The 24,036-nt window shown below is 38.8% G+C and overlaps 1 protein-coding gene across 2 annotated transcripts in view; it reads left to right on the top strand.

Annotated features, from left to right (window-relative positions):
• Window positions 1-9,335, top strand: part of AspRS-m (aspartyl-tRNA synthetase, mitochondrial) — a 348,037-nt gene extending 338,702 nt beyond the window's left edge. For both annotated transcript variants that reach the window (XM_067151851.2, XM_068228690.1), the window contains exon 13: window positions 8,916-9,335. In XM_067151851.2, coding sequence (XP_067007952.2) covers window positions 8,916-9,079 — 164 coding nt within the window. In that variant the 3' untranslated portion in view covers window positions 9,080-9,335. The remainder of the gene's footprint in view (window positions 1-8,915) is intronic.
• Window positions 9,336-24,036: the final 14,701 nt, after the last annotated feature.

Below are 24,036 nucleotides of genomic sequence, written 5' to 3'. Positions count from 1 at the left end.
TGATGGAGCGAGTTGTTTCTGATCAACAAAAGTGTTTCCATAAGATTTATGATTTATCTGACAGAAAGTGCTAAGCACATTTGAATCCTGCAGACACTTGAATACACCGAGGACCGAGCTCGATAGCTGCAGTCGCTTAAGTGTGGCCAGTATTTGGGAGATAGTGGGTTCGAACCCCACTGTCGGCAGCCCTGAAGATGGTTTTCCGCGGTTTCCCATTTTCACACCAGGCAAATGCTGGGGCTGTACCTTAATTAAGGCCATGTCCGCTCCTAGCCCTTTCCTATCCCATCATTGCCATAAGAGCTATCTGTGTTGGTCCGACATAAAGCAACTTGTAAAAAAAAAAAAATACACACCAAGGACAACATGAAACCAATAAGCAGAATCTTGCAGAACTAAGGAATGTATGAGAGAAAAGGGGGTTACAAAACAGCAGTCGTGGTGTCACTGTGTACAAGGGTATATAGGCTTAAGGAATGCAAGTAATGCGTCCAATACTTTCTCATCTAACCAGTGCGGCTTGTTTAAAAACAGTGAAACAACAGACGTCATCCATGCACTTTGTCTATTGATGGAAATACATTATGAGAAAAGGAAGACAATTCGCTTGTCCTTTCTTGATTTGGAAAAGGCGTTTGACAGGGTACCTCTTGATCTCAATTGGCTGGCAGTGAGACTACACAATATGCCTGAAGCCTATGTCATCTTGGTTAACTTGTGTACTGGAAGTCTACAAGTTCAGTACAGTGTGCAATAGGAATGGTCTGGATAATGCATCTGTGGACGTTGTTATACACTGACGATGTCAACAAGACACATACAGGCCTAGAACAGCCGGTACAAGAGTGGAAGATTCATCTTGAAGAATTCGGGATGACTGGAATTTTCTTATTGCACAGGACTCCAGTAACGTTGCACCATTTCATCCATGTGGCACAGAATCTTGTCTTGATATCAGGAGTCATACTGCAGTCCAAGGTGATGCGCGACTCATTTGTCTAGTCGAGTAGCCACCATTTTTGTCAGTAATCTCCCAAGATTTCAGATATGACATTATATCTTATCAATCCCAGCTGCTTTTCTAGCTTTCAATCAAAAGCCTTGGATAGGGCAATAGCAATTCAGTCCATTTGACCTCCTGAATACAAAATATCTATTATATCTTGAGCCTCACAGGAATGACATGGCCTCTCCTAAACCCTTCACAAACATGTTTAATATCATCAGAAAAAATGCTTTCCCAGAGCTTACAAACAACACATATCAGCTGCTTACCCTTGTACACTGGGACTACCATTGCAACTCCATATGGCACTATACTCCAACCCATAGCCTTTATTATATCCCCAGAAATCTTATCAACTCTAGCTGCTTTTCTAGCTTTCAACTTTTGTATCTTTTTGTAAATGTCTTTATTATGTGTATATGGCTCATTATGTTATGTTTATCACTTGTAAATAATCTTTCATGTATTCCAAGTTTTTCAGGAAACTTCTGGATGTATGTGTGTTGACTCAAGTGAACTCTCAAACATTGATGTAGCAAGGACATCTGTATAATAATAAATTCTAGGTATTTCTAGATATCTTTAGGTATTACACCATAATGTAAAACTTGTTTCAGGAGATCTCTAGAATGTGGACTTGCTAAAGACTACCTTACAGGTGTCTTGTGTTAATACTATATTGTAAGAACCCAGAATCATAGCCAGGATGTATATAAAGAGGGTTGGTCAAGTTGTTGTAGCTCAGTTGTGAGTGGTGGTGGTGTCAATAACCTTTATTTTCTCCAGATCTGTACACTTACTGAACATAATGATCTCTATGGAGAAAATAGAAATACAAATTTTTAAAAACTAAAACACAAAAACGAATCAATGGTAACACAGCAAACATTGCAATACAAGCTACTTGCTGGGTGAATGGTTGCACGTGTTACCGTATCTCATAAGACCTCATTCACGGGAACACACGTGCTCACCACCTCCCTTCCTCTCCCTCTGTTAGCCAGTAGTCCTGCACTGAGTCGATTGATCTTCTTCACCTTTCATGCGTCAGGATTACCCACTCCCTAGTTCATTGTCTCTCTCCACTTGACACACCTGAGATTTAGCTTTTAATGCGGCTGTACATCTACTCCTAATTCTGCTCAAAATCTTGCATAAATTTCCTGCACACTTCCATTCTGCCAGTAACCACTTTAAAAGCTCATCTTCATTACACGGTTGAGCAATTATCTTCAACTGCTGCTCAGTCATAAATATACATCTCTCTTCAACTGTTTCCTTACATTCTGTCAGTAAATGAAAATCCTCTCTCTCATCACCACATAATAAGCACACCATATTTTCTTTTAACTCTGTTCATATACATTCCTAAAAACCACCATATTGAGCATCTTCTCATTGTCCTGTTCACATTTGCCACATTCAGATTCAATACCTGATTAACCCTCATAAACATCTTTAGGGTAGCTCTCATTCTGCATTCGGCCAACAGCTCTTGTTCTGCAATGTTTCTTGCCTTCTTAATCACATGATTTCAATATACACCTCTCCTCCTCTCCCATTCGATATCATATATTCTATCAAAAGCATTTTTTACCTTGTCTGCCCAGTAATCACCATAATTGCTCTTCATTTGATACTGGTAAGCAGACTGCAGAATTAGGCCCCCTTGATCTTTTCTTAATCTGCACTAGTAACCAAGCACCCTTTTTAAAACATCTCTCTTTATATTACTCATTACACATAACACTTACTCCTGCGTTCACAGCGCAAAACGGCAACCCCATAACAATACCAATATAATGGTCCGTTATTGGACATTATAAATTTTCCAGCTAACTCATTCTTGGTTGCTTGCGTTTCGCCCTCATGTGGTAAGTTGGGCTCATCAGTTAGTACTTAGCACACCTACCACTTGCTTACCACTTCGTTACCACTTGGTGGTAGCTGTGCTAAGTACCAACTGATGAGCTCAACTTAGCACACGAGAGCGGAACGCAGGCAACCAAGAATGAAGTAGCTGGAAAATTTATAACGTCCAATAACGGACCATTATATTGGTATTATAACTTTACTCATTCAGGACAAATATTTCATGTTCCCTATGGGAATCAACATCTATATCAATCCCATAACAGTCTTGCTAAACTTACTCCCTATCTGTTCTAACATGCCGCAATCTTTCTCAACCCCCCAGATCTCTGCCACTTAGAGCATTCTACTCTTCACCTTTGACTTAAACACCATTCTTTGTATGCCGTAATCTACACCCCTAAATCTATTTTCCAATTACTAATTACTGAGAGTGCTGCTTGGCCTTTCCATTAGGCTCGCCTAATTTGATCAGCCCAACTACCATTTCTACTCATCATCAGACCCAGATACTCCATCATATCCACCACCTCAATTTCCTCCCCCTTTATTATCCACTTCCTCCCGGGTTTCTTTTGTTACCTTTCCTGCAAACCATCACCTTTGTATTGCCAACTATTTTTCTCCAGTGACCATTTCTTTGCAAAATTACAAACCTCATTTAAACTCTTTTGCAAGCCCCAGCAGTCAATGTCAGCAATAATACTTCATCAGCAGAAATCAACCCTGGGATTTCTTGTGTCCCTACAACTGGACAGGCCCATTTTCTCTCCCCGTGGCCACCTAATAAATCGTTTATAAACAACAAGAAAAGAATTGGCGACAATTTACATCCCTATTTCAGTCCAGCTTTCGATTCAATTAATCCACTAACCACCCCATCCTGTACCCTAATGCTACAATAGACATTTTTCATAAATGCTTTTAATCGCTCTACTCTTCTTCTTCCCCAACCCTACCCTTTGCAGTCTTTCAAACAAGGCCTCCCTGCTCACTGTATCAAACGCTTTCTGAAAATCTATAGCAGCTATAATCACTTTGGTACCTTCTTTACTCACGTATTTATCTATTATTGTTCTAAAAATTATTAAGTTATCCGTCGTCTTCCTCCCTTTTCTAAAGGTGGTGATTATTGTTTTAAGAGGAAGTACAACTAGGCAACCATCCTCTATATAACACTAATCAGAGAGAAAAAATGGAAGGGATCCGAGCTTCAAAAAGTGAAGGTATCTGCCAAAGAAAGACAAGGGCCACGAAGGGCGTGGGAAGGAAAGACTCCCTAGCCCTCGCAAGCCTAATAGTGTCAGGGTCAGAAAAGAACAAAAGTTGACCAAGAAAGGTTGGATATGATAGATGAAAATGAGGAGCCTGGCACAAGTAAGTGGAAGCAATGCCAGCACTCAGCTATGGGTCCCGTGGTCGCCAACCCACGCTCCAAAGTTCAGAGCCCTTGGGGCCCCTTTTAGTCACCTCTTACAACAGGCAGGGGATATGGTGGGTGTTATTCTACCACCCCCACCCACAGGGGGCCTTTTCTAAAGCTCCACTGAAATATCGATAAAATAGAGTAGTCTTCCGCCCACTTCCTCAGCATATTTGCCAAGATACCCATGTATACCTTGCTCCAGGTTATACCTCTATAATTGCTGGGGCTGGTCATCTCTCCTTTGTTTTTATAAATAGGACATATGGTTCCTTTCTGCCCTTCTTTCAGAAAATTTTCCCCATCGAATACCTTATTTAGAAATGTAACCAAACTCTCCTTCATCTGACTATTCTTTATTACTTCCTTCCAATAAACATTTGTTATCCCAATTCCCCTCCCCCCAGCTGTCCTGTTCTTTGATTTACTTATCACTTCCACCAACTCATCGTCTGTTATTCCTTTATCCAATTCAGGACTACCCACCTCTAACCCCCTTTCGACCTCATATCCTCCTTCTGTCCTTACCCATCCGTCCTTCTCTCCTAATAGTTTCTGGAAATACTTCACCCATGTTCCATACTCAATTTTTGATTTTGAACGTCTACTTCTGTTTGGTCCTGTCCACACCTTATCTCCTTCCCTGTCTTTGTATTTCCTGTTCATCACTTCCGTTTGGACATTTTGCCAAGCTTTCTTTCTCTCAAGTAGCATTTTCTTAAGTTCCTTTTGCAACCTGCATAACTGTTCCCTTAAGGCTCTCCCTCCGTAATTCCTATACTTACCTAGAGCTGTCATAACTAGTTTCCACTTCTCCCTACACTCGTTATTGTACCAACTCTCTCCCTCTAATCTTCTTCCTACATGATTTTTTGTCTGCCACTCTCCTGCAAGGATATTCCAGAAACTCTAATGCCCTATCAACATTATTACCCTCTAATGCTACATCGATCCCTATCCTAATAATCTGAAATTCTGTATCTTCAAAGTAGTTATTTAACTTTGATTTGCCCTCCTTTGTCCATATATACTTAGGAATTATACACCTTATCTCCTTCTCTCTTCTCCTATTCCCCTCTCCTCTACGTCTCTCCTGTTCACGATTACATACTGGGGAATGGTGTGATTCCATCCAGTCAATAACTTCAGTCTTGCTTACTCTGACATATCTTCTGAGCTGATTACCAAATCAGCCTCGTAATATATTTAATTTTCCCTTCCCAATCCCCTTTCCATCACCTGTTAAAGTTGCTCACCCCACATACTTCTAGCATCTTCTGCCCATAGCTGTTTCACTTCTCCTGCTACCCATCCCTCCTTGCTATTCTCGCATTCCAATCCCCTAACAAAATTAATCCATCCTCTTCATATTTTCTGCTAATAATATTTATTTCTTCCATCAATCCTTCAAACAAATGTAAATTTGCCTACGTCGAGCCTCTCGGATGGTTGTACATGAAACCTTCTTCTCCTCTCCTCCATCCATCATAAATCTAACCTACATCTCCATTTCTACTATTAGATCACTTATTCCTTCCTTTACAAGTATTGATTTCTTCCCCTCCTTCCCTGCTTCTTCCTCATTGTATTCCTTACCACGAATCCTTTCCATGTTAAATCTTCCCCTCTTCAAGCCATGTCTCTAGTAGGGCCACTATATCGAAAATCTCCACCAGCTTACCGACCTCTTCATTACCCAGCTTGCTTACTATCCCTTCAATATTTACAAGGTCTATCTTCCACCTTAGCTATCTGCTAGCCTCTTTTATCTTCCCTTTTTCTCCCTTATTTCTATTTAAATCCCCTGTATTTGTCATTTTGCTTCTAGTTCTTCGCATTCCTTCTCTTTCCTCACCGCTCTCTACCTTTTTGGACATCTTGGCCAATTCTCTAACCCCCCTCCTCCTGCCCTGTGCTTTTCTTCCCCCACAGATCTTTTAGACTTAAGCTCATTACCTCTCTCCGGCTTTCTCCTCCCCTACCACCACAACACTTGCCAGTGTTGCTCTGCTGCCCCCTCTTCTCACCGCTCGTTGATCAGCCACTTCCTCGTCCTTCCATTCTTCCCTGCTGACCCTTCTTACCTCGCCCTGGACTTTACTCCTCTCATCACCTACAGCCTTTGCCCAGTCATCACCAGCCGGACCCTCCACATCTCTTCTTACACCTTCCGCTACCGTTTGTATAACAGTCTGTAGATAGTTTTTGTCCATTTCCTGTAACTTACCACCGACCATTCTCTTGACCATCTGCTGTTCCTCACCACCAGCTGTTGGCCTCTAATGAATGCCCTCAGCCCTTGCTGCCTCGCTCTCCCCATGTATCTTCTCAGTACTTTAAAATCTCTGCTCGCCTCCTTGCCTACATCCTGTTTCATCCAGATCTTCTCTTCTTTTGGGTTCCCTGCATTCCTTAGAACAATCTCTGCCATCAGAGTAGATATACACATCAGTTTAATTGGCCTACCCCCTCTCCGTTCTGCTCTCCCCACTCCCTGGACCTCATCAATATCTGCCTCGCTAAAGTTTATCTTCATTCTGTTCTGTATCATCTCCACCACCTTATAAACTAGTGTCACTTCTTCTTTCACAACTTCTTCTACTCCATATATAAAAATATTCTTCTTCCTTCGTTCCTGGATTCCATATACTACTTCTCTCTTCAGATTCGGCACCTCTCCCTCCAGCAACTGCACTTTCTTTTGTATTATTTCCATCTCCTCCCCCAACTCTCAACATTTTCTTCTGTCTCTTCCACTCTCTTTGTAACACACTGCCTTAAGTCCTTTATTTTCTTGGAATGATCCCTTATCATTTCCCTCGCCACATCTTTTATCGCCTCAATTTCTTCACACTCGTGGGCGCCCACAGGACCAGGCCCTGAGTTAATCGCCACACCTCCTATTAGCAGCGCTACCATCATCACCGCCACCACCATCCCTGCCATCTTCCCTATTTTCTCTCCCTTAATTCTCTTATATAATTCCCTTTTCTTCTTCCTCGTGCACTGCCAGCTTCCAATCCTCATTACATAAAATTAGCTTCATGGTCTATATCGATAGATTCACAACTAAGTATTTATTTATTTTCCACAGAGTCGATACAGTGATTGCCTAAGGCAATTTAATGGTTAAAAGTGGTACATGTTTCGTATTTTATCAACATCTTCAGCCATATAACACTGTTTAGATGAAAAAACATAAATTGACAATGCTTTGGAGGAATGTCCTTAAAATTGTTGTCAATCTTATGTTAATTTTAAGGACACTTCCTCCAAAACATTACTTTGTCAATTTATGTATTTTTCATCTTAAACAGTGTTATGTGGCTGAAGATGTTGATAATATACAAAACATGTACCACTTTTAACCATTAAATTGCCTTAGGCAATCATTGTATCAGCTAGATGGAAAATAAATAAATAATTAGTTATGAATTCCAATCCTCACTCGAAACAGCTCCAACATAATCCCCATCCTTGAGCACTCACTCAGCACATCTGCTCACACTGCTTACTTAGTCTAGACTGCAGTGGTGGTGGTAGTGGTGGTGATTGCTGTTTTAGGAGGAAGTACAACTAGGCAACCATCTTCTATATAACACTAATCGGAGAGAAATAAATAGAAGGGACCCAATGCTTTAAATAAATATTTAATTGCGCACAATGTGCATGAATACAAGTATTACACTGACTCACAAAAGTTTCTCAGAGATTCTGTTCTCAATTTGCACCTTAGTACATGGTATCTCTCACAGAGTTCACCACATCTTCTGCACTTACAGTCATGGCAGGGATCATGAAATTGCTTGGATTCACACAGTTTATGGTGAAATCCATGCACAGCAAGCCTTGTTGATATATGTCTTAATTTATAACCTCCTTGCATCCACTCTAAATTAATCATTGCGTCACTGAGGTAAAAATCGTCCGATATGTTGTTCCTCTTTTGAAGAAGTTCCTGCAGTAGTGCCCAATGCTTTGAAAAATGAAGGTATCAGCCAAAGGAGAACAAGGGCCAGGAAGGGCTGAAAATGAAAGACTCCCCAGGCCGTGTAAACATAATACCATCGTGGTCAGAAAAGAACAAGAGTTGAACAAGGGATGTGGGATAGGAACGAACAGTGAGAAGCCTGGCACAAGTAAGTGGAAACAATACCAGGACTGAGTCGCCAGCCATGTTCTCAAGCCCCTTTAAATCGCCTCTTACGACAGACAAGGAATGGGTGTTATTCTACCGCCCACACCCACGGGCTGAGTGAAAGTATGTAAGAGTAATCATGGATAGTAGTGATTTTTATTACTACACCTTTGCATCTACATGAGGTGAAGAAAGACAGGCAGATTAAAAAAAAATCTCTTCCTTAGTTAACAGAAAATAAGAAAGGCTAGTTAAAATTCTTCAGGGCCATCAATTCATGAACTCACTGCCCATCTCCTGCAGATGAAGTCTGCTTAGCACAACCCAGGAGGTGGGTTATGAACATCTTGCTTGTTACCTTTTATTAATACCTCCAATTATAGATCATTGAATATTCTTGAATTAATATCTTGTTTGAATGTTCATGGGTGGTTCCAGAAATGTGAAATTAAAAAAGAAATTATTTGTTTCAGGCATTGATCGGCTTGTTGCCTTAATGTGTGGTACTCCTAATATTCGTGATGTGATTGCTTTCCCCAAGGGATCAGATGGAAGGGATCCTATGTCAGGAGCTCCAGTGCCCATTTCTGAAGAAGAAATGAAGCTTTATCACATTCAGACTGTAAAAATTTCATAACCTCTTTATTAATGAAGGTAGTTGTTTCATATATTGTTTCATATATTCATATATTCTGTTGCCAAGAAATGTGATGGATTTGTATCCAATTTTGTGAAAATTGTGTACAATGGCTAAAGAACATGATTCACTTCAACACCTGATCCTTATTTTTTTCTGTAGAGAGCTACATACAGGTTATCATTTTATCAGATGAGGATGTTTTATGAAATGTCATAAATGAAAGTTGTCAATAAGGTTGTATTTCTTTTTTCTTGATATCAGATATGTTTATTCCTTGTACTGTTGTGGCCTGAGATGAAGGTTCAATCTATGGAGTGTTTGGGGGTTTCTGTGAGAGTATCAGTCAAACAAAAGACATTCCAATATCACTTTCTTTTTACCTGTTCCATCGTTATAAACAATGTGTCATCTCGCTCCTACTTGGTGCTGCTCAGCCACAAGTACAAAGTAAACCCTTATGTCTGTATGGAAACATGCATATGTATGTAATTGACCTTGAATATTGGAGGGGTGCATAGGAAATTATCAACATTTCTCACAGCAGCATGCTAGCCTGTAAACATCCATTGTTGCTCACGTCCGTAAAGTACCCTATACTTGATCCCCGGGTGGTGCTAAGCGAGCAACAGCGAACAGGCGACCAGACATATTTCTCTCCTGGTCAAGATACAACATTAATGAACATGGCTTCACTATCCAAAGGTCCTTTTCAGGACCAAAATACCACTACTACTACTAGGAGACTGGGACCTTCTGTCTGTATTTGCCAACTTAATATAGAAGGCATTAGCCGATCCACGAGTGAAGCGCTGTCTAAACTGCTACTTTCTTATGAAGTTGACTTAGTAGTTATCCAAGAAACTCATGCTGCAGATGATCAGCAGTTGAGAACAAGAGAAAAGATTGCAGGATATGATCTTCTGCGAGCTACCTATCATCAAGCGTATGGTAATGCCACCTTTTATTATTTATAAGCTTCATTTTCCGTATTGATTGGATTCAATGTATAGACAAGAAAAGTGTTCCACCGATCAATACTTATTTGTTGTGAATGAATTATTACACTAGTACTGGTTTCGGCCTATCATGGCCATCATCAGCTAGTACATAACATTTATAATCAGTAGACAAAATTATAAAGATGTTACGTTAGATCATCCGGATGTCTAATGAAGAATGGAAGTAAAATATATTGCAGTATTGTTATGTAAAAATATCTGTGATTAAAGGTGGTAGTGATGCTTACAATAAACTAAAACCTATTGAGTGTACATGGATATGAGTACATTAAACACTTTAAAACATTTAGGCCACAGTATAAAACACTTGAAAATTATAACACACTAAAACATAGTATATATTTTAAAAACGTCTATTAAAATTTGAGTTCATGTTGTGTAGCATTCATTCTTCAATCTTCTTGTGGTTTTTGTGCTAATTTAGTTGTATTAGGTGATCGTCGAGAATGTTCTATGGCTGATATGATGTGTTGTAAGAACTCTTGTCATTAAATTTTTTTTTGAAAATTGAGTACTGGCAATTCAACTATTGATGTACTCCAGTAAGTTTTATATATACTGCGAGACAGGGTTTGGTTTTAGAGCAGTTGGTGGCGGCACCTCTTGTCTATGCATGTTATGTGGTTGTTATCTGTAAAGATAAGTTAATGTGAGTATAGTGTTCGTATGAAGGAATGCCTGGTGTATGTATGAAAATGAAAAGAGTACTTACTATTGTTGTTGTGGAGGTTGTGTACCAGTATGTTTGGAGACTTGCTGTGTTCTGCTACGAGTACGTCTGGGGCTCATGTTAGCTGTGAGGAGGGATGTAGGTGGAGGGGAAGGAGGAGTGGCTATTGTGGAGGTAGGGGCGGGGTTAGGCTTGTGATTCGTCGGTTTGTTAGGACGTGTGTTTATTATTTTGAGATATTTAAAGATAAAAATTTCATTGTTCCGTATTGAAAAGTATCACAGTTAAATTGAAATAATAAATATAGGAGTTGAACCTATTCAATACAAGTAAATAAGAGATGTAGAAATTACATTCTTATTTAATTAAAAGTGGAAATGGTACCGGTTTCGACCCCAGTCTGGGTCATCATCAGCCGATTATAATTTATTTAGTATTAAAAACTTCATTTTTTGTCCGTATTGACTCAAGATTTTACAATGCTTAGTAAAGCTAAAGGTTCCACCTATTCAATACGTTATCGTAATGGTCTATTTAGAACATCACATATTTATTTAACTTATCATAAAATACATCTTTGGTACCGGTTTCGGCAATCCACTATGCCATCATCAGCCATTGAGTTTTTTTATAGCAAGGAACATTCAAAAATTTAAAAATATGCAATAGCAAGTCCTATTCTTACATGAAAAACATTAAAAATATAGCTAAATAGCATAGGCCCATTGTACTATACAAATTAACATGTCTCTTTTTGAAAATACAATATTATTTAGTGCATCTAAAATTATTTTATATATAATTGGCAAAGTCTATGATTTGGTATACCTTATGTACAATAGAATCATGTAAAATTGATAAAAGAATCTACTTTTTGCCATTTAACCAGTTTTTAAAACAACAAGTCCTATTTTACATGGAAAATATTAAAACTTGGCTAGTTAGTATTAACCCTTTTTTTATGTTATACAAGTAACATGTTTTGTTAAAAAATAAAGTATCTTTTTGTGCGTCTAGAATTGTTTTTTAGGTGCTTAAAAAGACTATGGTTTGATATAGTTGATACACAGGAAATTTGATGTTTCTATAAAAACCTCTGTCATTTTTAACACAGTTCTTAGTTCCTCATAATATGCGACTTATACTGTTTTAGATAATAAATACAGGTTCTTCTTCCTTAAACTTATTGAAACAACAGTCTATTTGACTATGTAAGTCCTGATGTGTTTTTTCTTGTTTGAGTATTGCTTCTAGTATTTTCCAATGTAAATAACTGTGTGGCTGAGGCCGAAACTATGGTTAAGATCTTGAATATTATTTTATGTGCCAGATGGAAATGGGCCGTAAATAGTGTTAATCTCGAACCAGTACGGACCTAAAAAAGGAAATAGTGAAATGAGTATGAGTTATTGAGAACGATACGCGGTACTATAGAAAAGAATTGAAGATATGAAACTCACCTCAGGTTGAATGTAACAGCGTGCAGAGAGAGTGAGGAACAACTGCTGAATGTCTAACTCTGACATTTTCCGTTTAACCAATATTTAAAAAAAAAGAAATGTCAATATTGCCTTCAAAAACCAATAATAGAAATTTAGATATTTTTTACAACTCAAAATCGGTTAATATACAAAACCCATTCGATAGATCAGGTGTATATAGGTTTCATTGCAACGACTGTACCAGTGTTTACCTTGGACAGACTGGGAGATCATTTAATATCAGATACAATGAACATGTCAATGCCATAAAATATAGAAAATTTTCGGCAATAGGTCAGCACATACAGGAATACAAACACAATTTTTACGGTATCAACAAGGACTTGGACATCATCGAAACAATAAATAAAGGCCCACTCCTAGACCTAACAGAGCAATGTTACATTACTTTAGATCAATATTATAATCCCAATTACAATCTAAATGATATTTCGGAAAAACCTACAATTTTATTTGACATGCTTATTTCATTAATTAACAGTTTAAAAATTCCTAAAAATCAATCCGTATATAAAATATTACGTAGCGCGCTGGCCTACTATCCCCGGCAAAGTCCACGCCCCCCTGACACACAGGCACACGCGAACGCAACCTCTCCTGCGTCCCCTTCCCCTACATAATACGCCCCGCCTTACAGCTAAGCCGGCTGTCTGGCGTTAGACATTCAGCAGTTGTTCCTCACTCTCTCTGCACGCTGTTACATTCAACCTGAGGTGAGTTTCATATCTTCAATTCTTTTCTATAGTACCGCGTATCGTTCTCAATAACTCATACTCATTTCACTATTTCCTTTTTTAGGTCCGTACTGGTTCGAGATTAACACTATTTACGGCCCATTTCCATCTGGCACATAAAATAATATTCAAGATCTTAACCATAGTTTCGGCCTCAGCCACACAGTTATTTACATTGGAAAATACTAGAAGCAATACTCAAACAAGAAAAAACACATCAGGACTTACATAGTCAAATAGACTGTTGTTTCAATAAGTTTAAGGAAGAAGAACCTGTATTTATTATCTAAAACAGTATAAGTCGCATATTATGAGGAACTAAGAACTGTGTTAAAAATGACAGAGGTTTTTATAGAAACATCAAATTTCCTGTGTATCAACTATATCAAACCATAGTCTTTTTAAGCACCTAAAAAACAATTCTAGACGCACAAAAAGATACTTTATTTTTTAACAAAACATGTTACTTGTATAACATAAAAAAAGGGTTAATACTAACTAGCCAAGTTTTAATATTTTCCATGTAAAATAGGACTTGTTGTTTTAAAAACTGGTTAAATGGCAAAAAGTAGATTCTTTTATCAATTTTACATGATTCTATTGTACATAAGGTATACCAAATCATAGACTTTGCCAATTATATATAAAATAATTTTAGATGCACTAAATAATATTGTATTTTCAAAAAAAGACATGTTAATTTGTATAGTACAATGGGCCTATGCTATTTAGCTATATTTTTAATGTTTTTCATGTAAGAATAGGACTTGCTATTGCATATTTTTTAATTTTTGAATGTTCCTTGCTATAAAAAACTCAATGGCTGATGATGGCATAGTGGATTGCCGAAACCGGTACCAAAGATGTATTTTATGATAAGTTAAATAAATATGTGATGTTCTAAATAGACCATTACGATAACGTATTGAATAGGTCGAACCTTTAGCTTTACTAAGCATTGTAAAAAGCCGATTATAACTCGAAAAACAATGCATAAGTAAGAAAGAAGTTAACGGTCAAGACCACACAATATCAGTTGAAGAGGCGATATAAAATTGACGGAGTAGGCACTATAAAATTCAGACGAAGTGAAATGTAAGTCACTTAAAAGAAGTAATGCGAAATCTTCCGAGCGTCAGCACGGCACACGCAATGTTTGGCACTGCCTCACGATGTTTACGAAAAGCAGAGAACAGCTAAATGAGCCAGACTGCATAAACCGTCAGGCACAAAGTCATAACACAATCCAAATATGAAGATCTAAAGTCATGAAGTAGCCGAAGACGAGCAGCTCAACCGAAGTAACTTGCAAGCTCCAGAAGATCGGCGCGGTGTTTACAACGTCAAGTGCTGTAGTTTCATACGCTGACGGAGATTGAAGGATAGATTAATGATCAAGTATTTGCTTAGTTCACGAAAATGTACTTATATATATATATATATATACTCCGTCATTTTTATATCGCCTCTTCAACTATATATATATATATATATACACACACTTATAATACGATTCAATATAATTGAATACGTAATTATGATCTTGAAGATTTTTAGAACAGTTGACGTGAAAAAACAATAGTGAATAGAAAAAATGGAAAAAAGCGCAGTAACGGAAACAAATGAAAACGTGTATGCACAGTACGCTATTTTTTTTATATCAAAAAATTCAGGCCGTGATTGAAAAGTAGTCAGAGTTGGTGGACGCAAGGCATGAGTTAAAATTTCAAAATGAGGAACCAAAATGAAGGTGGCAATGTAGCTTTTTTTTTTTTTTTTTTTTTTTTTTAATATAGAGGTGAAAAGAAAAATAGGATACGTTAATAAAGAAAGAAGATTAGTGGATAAGAAAAGATTAAAAGGGTTTAAAGTTAAAAGGTGGTGAGAAAGGATAAGATAGGGATGAAGGAGTAGTTTAGGGTGGGTTACTGGAGGTAGAAAATGTGGGTAGGAACTTTGTAAGGCATGGAATATTGAATTCAGGTTTAGAAATTTAGAATTTTTGAGAAGAAGGATTAGGAAGTCAAATAGGATGTTGGGTTTTTCAGAAATGTTGTTTAATTTGAAATTGGGGTTGACCGTTAACTTCTTTCTTACTTATGCATTGTTTTTCGACTTATAATCGGCTGATGATGACCCAGACTGGGTTCGAAACCGGTATCATTTCCACATTTAATTAAATAAGAATGTAATCTCTACATCTCTTATTTATTTGTATTGAATAGGTTGAACTCCCATATTTATTATTTCAATTTAACTATTTTGAGATAGTCATTCTTTATTGCAGGAATGGCTTTATCAAAAATTATGCTGGTTTTCTCTGTAATGTTGTTAATGTTATGATTGGGGTTAGCGTATTGGTCCAGAGAAATATAGAAATCTTCGGTTATGTTGAGCAGGGGGCCCTTAGAGTTTATGTTTAATATCGTCATGTCATTATTGATGTCTGTGAAACTATGCTTAGATTCTTCTACATGTTGACCTATTGATGAAAAATGGTTGTGTTTTACTGCATTTATGTGTCCATTGTAGCGGATGGTGAAGTTTCTGCCGGTTATTATAACAACTGTGACACAAGTTATATTGGACATACCGGCAGAAACTACACAACTGTTTGTACCAGCAGTCATTCTCGCTACTTTCATGCCTGTTACTTCTAACTTATGAATAAGATATCCTGAGTCCACCCAGCTTTCGCTCCCGTAAAGCAAAGTTGTTCTGAAAACAGACTGATGTAAAGATAGATTTGTCCGGGAGCTTACTTCCTTCTTACAGAATACTGTTGATCGCAACTGCAAGCTCACTGCATTAGCTTTACGACACCTTGATTCAATCTCACTTACTATGTTACCATCCGGGGTTAATACACAACCTAAATAGTTAAAATATGTATCACCAATCTGACATTGAGTTCTGTTGAATTTCTTACCTACTGACATCAATTTAGTCTTCGAGAGGCTAATTTTCATACCATACTCAAGTTGCAAGATATTAGACTACAGGCTTTTGTCACAGTCTGCCATTTACAATCAATCAATCAATCAATCAATCAATCAATCAATCAATCAATACTGATCTGCATTTAGGGCAGTCGCCCAGGTGGCAGATTCCCTATCTGTTGTTTTCCTAGCCTTTTTCTAAATGATTTCAAAGAAATTGGAAATTTATTGAACGTCTCCCTTGGTAAGTTATTCCAATCCCTAACGCCCCTTCCATTAATGAATATTTGCCCCAATTTGTCCTCTTGAATTCCAACTTTATCTTCATATTGTGATCTTTCCTACTTTTATAAATGCCACTCAAACTTATTCGTCTACTAATGTCATTCCACGCCATCTCTCCACGGGTTTTATTAGTGCACTGATGTTATCCGGCGGAATCGTGGCTCTTTTTGTGAGTTATTGTACTTGGTTTTAATAGATTTTGGTACCAACGATAGTAGACATTTTAATCGATCTTGTTATGTCAATCATAGATTGCATGTTATCAAGCAAACCATCAGTTGAAAATAGCGCACGCATTGTACTACGTTTAACTCAAATAACTGCCAATAGAGGCTGGTGAAGGGGGCCGCGATAATATGGTCCTTAGTTAACTCTCTTTGCAAGAGTCCACTCTGACCTCTCCGTTAATTGATAATACTTTCGCCACGATCGCTAGGCGCTAGATTTTAGTTAAGATGTTACCTGGTCGCTATGGTACTCTGCCATGAATTGTTATACCATTAAACTTTGGCACTTCGCTTAACCACCGTCCTCATTCAGAATGGAGATCGATTTAGAAACAAGAAATAAATGTCTTCACTGTGATAAAACCTTTTCTCATAAAGGCTTGCTTGTCCACATGGGAAAGAAGCATAAAGATAGGTTACGCCAGAATGAGAATCAGTACTACGCCCCGACGGAACGACCTACTACTTCTACGGGCTCCACGGGAATATTGTCTTCGTTAGGAAGAAATTTTAGACCACAATATAAATATTCGGACTCCGAGACAGAAAGTGAAGATGTACAAGATGAACAAAACAAGGATACTGTGAACAGACCGGAAGATAATTCCGATACACGAAGAACCCAATGCCCTCACTGTGGTGGATATTTTCAAGGAGCGAGAGGTGTAAACATTCACATTAGTCGCTCTCATCCACAAATACATCGAACTATCTTGTTAACCAACTTCAGTCAACGCGTATCTCAGTCAGAAGATGATATTATTCCCATTGAGCAGCAATATCCTGTTCAAGAGGAGACTATTTTCCAGTCAGAATTAAAGGAATGGAAGAACAAATTCATTCAGTTCTCCAGTGAAAACGATTCTGAGTTCGACACACTCGTGTGGGAGTTGTCGGAGTTTCTGAGTAACTCTATCCATCTATTACCTGGTCCAAAACACCCCGCTACGAAATATTACGAAGCCAAGAGAAAACAACGTCTCGGACATCAAGGTAAAACATATAGCAAGTCCTCGAATCCACAACGTGCGACCAAGAGAGAATGCCAAGAAAGAAAATGTAAATATGACTATCAGCTCACTCAGTTTCAGTTCTACAATCAGCGAAGGAAAGCCATGCGGAGGGTACTTAATCCAAAATCCGAATCTTGCAACGTCGATATTTCCAAAATATCTGCCACTTACTCCGATTTATTTTCCATTGAAAATTCCAATATAAGGCATGATTACTGCTCCAAATTCAGCGACGTAAACCGTGTAGAGCTAGATGAAACGTACAGCCCCAGAATCACAAAAGAAGAAATCTCCGCCGCAACACGTCGAATTGCAGTAGATACCGCTCCTGGTCCTGACCGTGTCTTAGTACGTGTCATCAGGGACGACACGGTATGCGAAATCGTAGCAATCATTGCGACTAGAATGCTTTCAACAGGCAAAATACTCCATTGTCTAAAGAGTGCTAGAACCGTGTTGATACATAAGAAAGGCGATGTCGAATGTCTGTCAAACTGGAGACCGGTAACGATCTGTTCGGTAATTAGACGTGTTATTGAAAGGGTATTAGATCAGCATTTGCGCTCCTTTGTAACTTTCAGCGAACACCAAAGAGGCTTTAACGACCAGCCAGGATGCCAGGATAAATACTTCCATTCTCAGAGGACTCCTCAAGACAGCAAAGACAGATAAGCAAGATGTTACCGTGATCTTTCTAGACATATCAAAAGCCTTTGACAACATCGGACATCAGCACCTAAATCTAACACTAGCTGCCGAGCCACTTCCAGCTAAACTGAAGGAACTAATCATCAATCTACAGACTGACAATACAACACAGATCGAAACCACTAAGGGTAAAACAAAGCCAATTCGCTTGTTGAGAGGACTTATGCAGGGATCACCATTATCGCCAGCATTGTATAACTTGGCCACAGATTTAATTTTTGATGAGATAACAGAAGAAAACCTACTACAAGCATATGGCAAATCAGTTTCTGCAGAATTGCCCCCTCTTAGTATTATAGGTTTCGCCGATGACACAGTTATTGTTGGCATAAATAAGGAAGGGGCTCTTGAGTTGACACGCATCGCTATCACGTTGTTCCAGGAAATCGGTCTACAGATAAATGCCAACAAATGTGTGGGCATATGTACTGAAAAGGGGAAACTCGTGGACGGAGTGCTCGATATTCACGACAATTTTAAGGTCAGTACTGTTAAAGAAAGAGAAGAAATTCAATATCTTGGTGTCACTTTTCACGAAGGTGATGCAAACACTTTTTTAAAAACCTTGCACAAAAAGTTAGATGCGCTTACAGCCTCACCTTTGTTAAAGGCAGATCAAAAGTTCACTGTTTTGAACAAAGCAGTCTGTCCCACTCTCGTGTATGCTTTTCAGACCGCTGAAATTAGACTAGTACCGCTTAGCTTCCTGAAAACCGCCGACAAAATGGTAAAGAGCTCCCTAAAGGAAATTTTGCAATTACCCACAGATACACCCGATAGTTCTCTGTATTCTGATTTAAGATTCAAAGGCCTCGGACTTTTCAAAGCAACCTGGGAAGTACACCTGCAACAAATAAGCGCATGCAACGCTCTTCGCCGAGCCAGCAATAGCTATGTTTTAAGGATGCGTGATCTGACATCTGAAACGACGCGTTGTCTACAGGCCCTCAACATCACAGATTTTAACCGATTCTCCAATAAAGGCAGTGACCTTCCAAATCCAAGAAAAATCCGCCAAGAACTAAGAATTACATAAAATCAGCTTCATGGTCCGTATCGCACTTCAATAGATTCACAATTAAGTATTTATTTATTTTCCACCTAGTCGATACAGTAATTGCTTAAGGCAATTTTTAATGGTCAAAAGTGGTACATGTTTCGTATATTATCAACATCTTCAGCCACATAACACTGTTTAGATGAAAAATGTATAAAATTGACAAAGTAATGCTTTAGAGGAAGTGTCCTTAGGACATTTTTCATCTAAACAGTGTTATGTGGCTGAAGATGTTGATAATATACGAAACATGTACCACTTTTGACCATTAAAAATTGCCTTAAGCAATCATTGTATCGACTAGGTGGAAAATAAATAAATACTTAATTGTGAAGAACTAAGAAATCGTGAAATGACAACTTGGTGCTCTTTTCCTCAGAAGGGGATCGGTGTAGAGTTGTATAAAGAGTACACACCGGCCAATAATTGGATTAGGCATCACCAGGGACTTTCTTGTAGCGAATGGCGAGAGGCAATCAAGATGACATCGAATGTTTCTGCAGTACGAACTATCCCGGGCAGAACTCAGGATGGAAACCTCTGTCGCAGATGCGTCAGAGAGAAAGAAACACTGGCTCACGTCCTGGGTTCTTGCCCCTACGGCGAAGTACTGAGAAACTCACGTCACCACAAGATAAGATCACTGATTGCAGAAGAACTCCGTAGCAAAAACTTCCGTGTATATGAAGAAGTCCACGGTTTGTCTACGACAGGGAGCACAAGACGAATTGACATAATTGCCTTTAAAGATAACGACACGAAATGCTTCATTATCGATCCGACCATCCGATTCGAGCACCATGTCGGCCAGTCTACTGAGGTTCATCTTGAAAAACAGAACATCTACGTGCCTACCATTCCGTTCTACAAAAATAAATACCAGCTGAATGAAGTAGAGATTATCGGCCTAATGATTGGTGCTCGTGGCACAATACCTGCCTTGTTCGTAGAATTCTGGAAAAAGTTTGACCTGCCCATGAACAGCATTGAAAGAATAGTTACCACCACCATACGTGGATCTGTACAAATCCTGAAATCTCACCTGTTTGGACCTCCATAATCTAAGAAATCCGTATTATCACTATATTTCTATGTGATAAAAACTTTCTCTATCCTGATATGCTTTACTTTGTCCATTGTGGCAACCTGTAATTGCGGGAAGTCGTTGATTCGTTCAATAAATATATAATTTCATTTTCTTAGTCCGTATTGAAGATCTACTTGTGATACAAATTCTTATAATTTTGTTAATTACCACCTATTCAATACATACATACATTACATACATTATCATTATAGACTGTTATACCTTTCAGCGTTCAGTCTGCAAGCCTCTGAGAATTTACTAAACGTCACCACAATCCTCGATTTGTAACTAGTGTTGTGGTCTCGTTTAGTTCTATACCTCTTATCTTTAAATCGTTAGAAACCGAGTCTAACCATCGTCGCCTTGGTCTACCTCTACTTCTCTTACTCTCCATAGCAGAGTCCATTATTCTCCTAGGTAACCTATCCTCCTCCATTTGCCTCACATGACCCCACCACCGAAGCCGGTTTATGCGTACAGCTTCATCCATCGAGTTCATTCCTAAATTAGCCTTTATCTCTTCATTCTGAGTACCATATTTGCCAACCCTTCCGATTTACCCGGAAACTTTCCGGTTTTTAACTCGTCTTCCGATTTTCCGATTTATTTTTACTTCTTCCTATTTTTGACCAATGTAACTTCTAGTACGGCCAATACTCTTCCCCTAGGATAAATTCTTATGTGCTTGTGTAATTTATGAAAACTCATTTTCAAGCGTATTTATTTGCTGCTTTATTTCGTGAGTGTTTCGTCCGGCGCATTCGTGTATCGTATTTTTATACAGCGGGGGATTCGGAGCGGCAATCGTCCTGCAAGCAAGCAAGCAAGCAAGCAAGACAGGATGGCGCGCGCTGGCGACTCAGTTAATCGGGATGAAGGAATGAGTTTGTTATTGTTCGGGCGCTTGTTAATATCGTTTCTATGCGTAATTTCGTGGGAGTTGTAGGCCACTTGTTTTTTCTTGCATTTCTATGCTTTCCCCCACTGCCAAAGTCGTATGTTAATAATGTATGGGACATATTGAATTGTTTTGTATGTGGTAGTTTCGCGTATTTAAGTGCATAATTTTAACGAGTTGAATTTTTTTAAGGGGGTTGTGTCGGTGACAGTTTCAGGTACTTTATTTTCTCGTTATGGCCAAAAAATATAACAAACATCTCAAGTGTTCAGAGATGCATATAAATTTCCGTTCATTTTACTACTACCGTATTCTCTCGCGTAATTAACTCCCTTGCATAATTTACGCATCCCAATGTTTTTGGGTCCAAAGTGGAGAAAAAGAAATGTTCACATATTTGACGCACCCACAACTTCGAACATCCATCACGCTGCTCCGGATGCGTTTCGAAATAAAATGTCAACTACAGTGCTCAAGTAGCAGGCTTCCTATTGCGAAAGCTGGCAACGTGCTGTTATTAGCCGGCACTAGTTTTACGAGTGTTTCGGTTAGGGGACATCCTGTGATCTCAAAATTGTTTCAGTCCACAGTATTCGAGTAATACTGCATCATACTAACTCGCGATGATCAGTTACGCCGAAAAATACGGGAATAGGGCAGAAGGCAGCAAGTGTTCAATGCCCAAATGAAACTTGCGCTTCAAGCGGCCAACAAGTCTTGCAAAGCATTTCGTGGACCAAAAAACGGCAAGTTTCCGCAAGTAGAGGAGGATCTGCTTAAATATATGATCTTGTTACTCAACGTTGGATAAGCCATTTCTCACGAAATGCAGTATTTTAAAGAATGTGAAATAACCGCAGCACATTGAATCAGTGTCTCGGATTTGAAGGTTAGCCGAGGCTTGATTGATTTTATGAAGAGAAATGGATTTCCGTTTCGACGGAGAACAGTATCATGCCAAAAAATGACGAATGATTTAAACCATTTTCATCGCTTTATGATTGAGAAGCGTAAAGTGAAGGAATATTTGATCTCCTTTATAGGAACCTCAGGTCCGACGGCAATCAGTTTCCATATGCCACGAAGTCAAACAGTCGATAAGAAAGGAATATACAGTGTTACCGTGCGCGCTACCGAAAGCAAAAAACAACGATGCACTGCAATGCTTGCTGGAACAGCTGATGTCAGAAAGCTTGCACCTCACATTGTTCTAAAATGAAAAACAATGTCTAAAGCAAAATTTCCGCGAGTTATCCACGTTCGTATTCAATAAAAAGGGTGGATGGACACGTCAGTCGTACAAGATTGGATGCGAACGGTTTGGGGTAATGTAGCAGGGTCCCTCCTTCGATGCCCGGCACTTCTCGTGTTGGACAGTTTTCTTTTTTTTTTTTTTTTGCTGGTATGTCATTGTTGTGACATTACATGAATTGTACTTTTGTTAGTTCATGTTTATTTCAGTTCAGGTCGTATTGTCAGCTCGTAATGGGAAGAATATTTTCCAGTGTCGGTACTTCAATCCCACGTGTCTAACTTACCTGATGTACCCTATTTAACTTTTCAGAAAAATTCTCACGCCGGAATTTTACGCCAAATGACGATGAGTTGAAGCAGTTGTGTTTATATTATATTTGATGTATCTTTTAAATGTGAATGAATTGTAAATATCTGAATTCCTTGAATAATTTATGCATCCAAAGTTTTCGCCTGTATTTTTCGTCAAAAAAGTGCGTTAATTACGCGAGAAAATACGGTATTATGCATTTTGTTGCGCGTGTCGGTGTGACGTAAATATTATTATACGCAAGTGTCATTAGCCGGCCCCGTGGTGTAGGGGTAGCGGGCCTGCCTCTTACCCGGAGGCCCCGGGTTCGATTCCCGGCCAGGTCAGAGATTTTTACCTGGACCTGAGGGCTGGTTCGAGGTCCACTCAGCCTACGTGATTAGAATTGAGAAGCTATCTGATGGTGAGATAGCGGCTCCGGTCTAGAAAGCCAAGAATAACGGCCGAGAGGATTTCGTCGTGCTGACCACACGACACTTCGTAATCTGCAGGCCTTCGAGCTGAGCAGCGGTCGCTTGGTAGGCCAAGGCCCTTCAAGGGTTGTAGTGCCATGGGGTTTGGTTTGGTTTTAAGTGTCATTAATGAGAATGATTAGGTACATTTTCTTGTAACCATTTTTATGTTTTGGTAGTTTAAGATTTTAAATTTAATGGTCAATTCGCATTGTAACTGTAGATATATATGCCTTTTATCTTTACCTTTTTTCACCTAGACTGTGGTGGAATATACCGGTATGTGATGAAATCCAAGAATTAAAAAATCTTCCTATTTTTGGTTTCTAAAAGTTGGCAGGTATGGAGTACCCTCCTGCCATTGTTCCCACCTGTTTGTACCAGCAATCATTCTTGCTACTTTCACTTCTGTTACTTCTAACTTATGAATAAGATATCCTCAGTCCACCCAGCTTTCGCTCCCGTAAAGCAAAATTGGTCTGAAAACAGACCGATGTAAAGATAGTTTAGCTTGGGAGCTGACTTCATTCTTACAGAATACTGCTGATCGCAACTGCGAGCTCACTGCATTAGCTTTACTACACCTTGATTCAATCTCACTTACTGTATTACCATCCTGGGAGAACACACAACCTAAATACTTGAAATGATCGACTTGTTCTAGCTTTGTATCACCAATCCGACATTCAATTCTGTTGAATTTCTTACCTACTGACATCAATTTAGTCTTTGAGAGGCTAATTTTCATACCATAGTCATTGCACTTATTTTCAAGTTCCAAGATATTAGACTGCAGCCT

The sequence above is a fragment of the Anabrus simplex genome, chromosome 7 (assembly GCF_040414725.1).
Source record: "Anabrus simplex isolate iqAnaSimp1 chromosome 7, ASM4041472v1, whole genome shotgun sequence".
Taxonomy (NCBI): Eukaryota; Metazoa; Arthropoda; class Insecta; order Orthoptera; family Tettigoniidae; genus Anabrus; species Anabrus simplex.
This window is presented reverse-complemented; position numbering and strand designations above follow the sequence as displayed.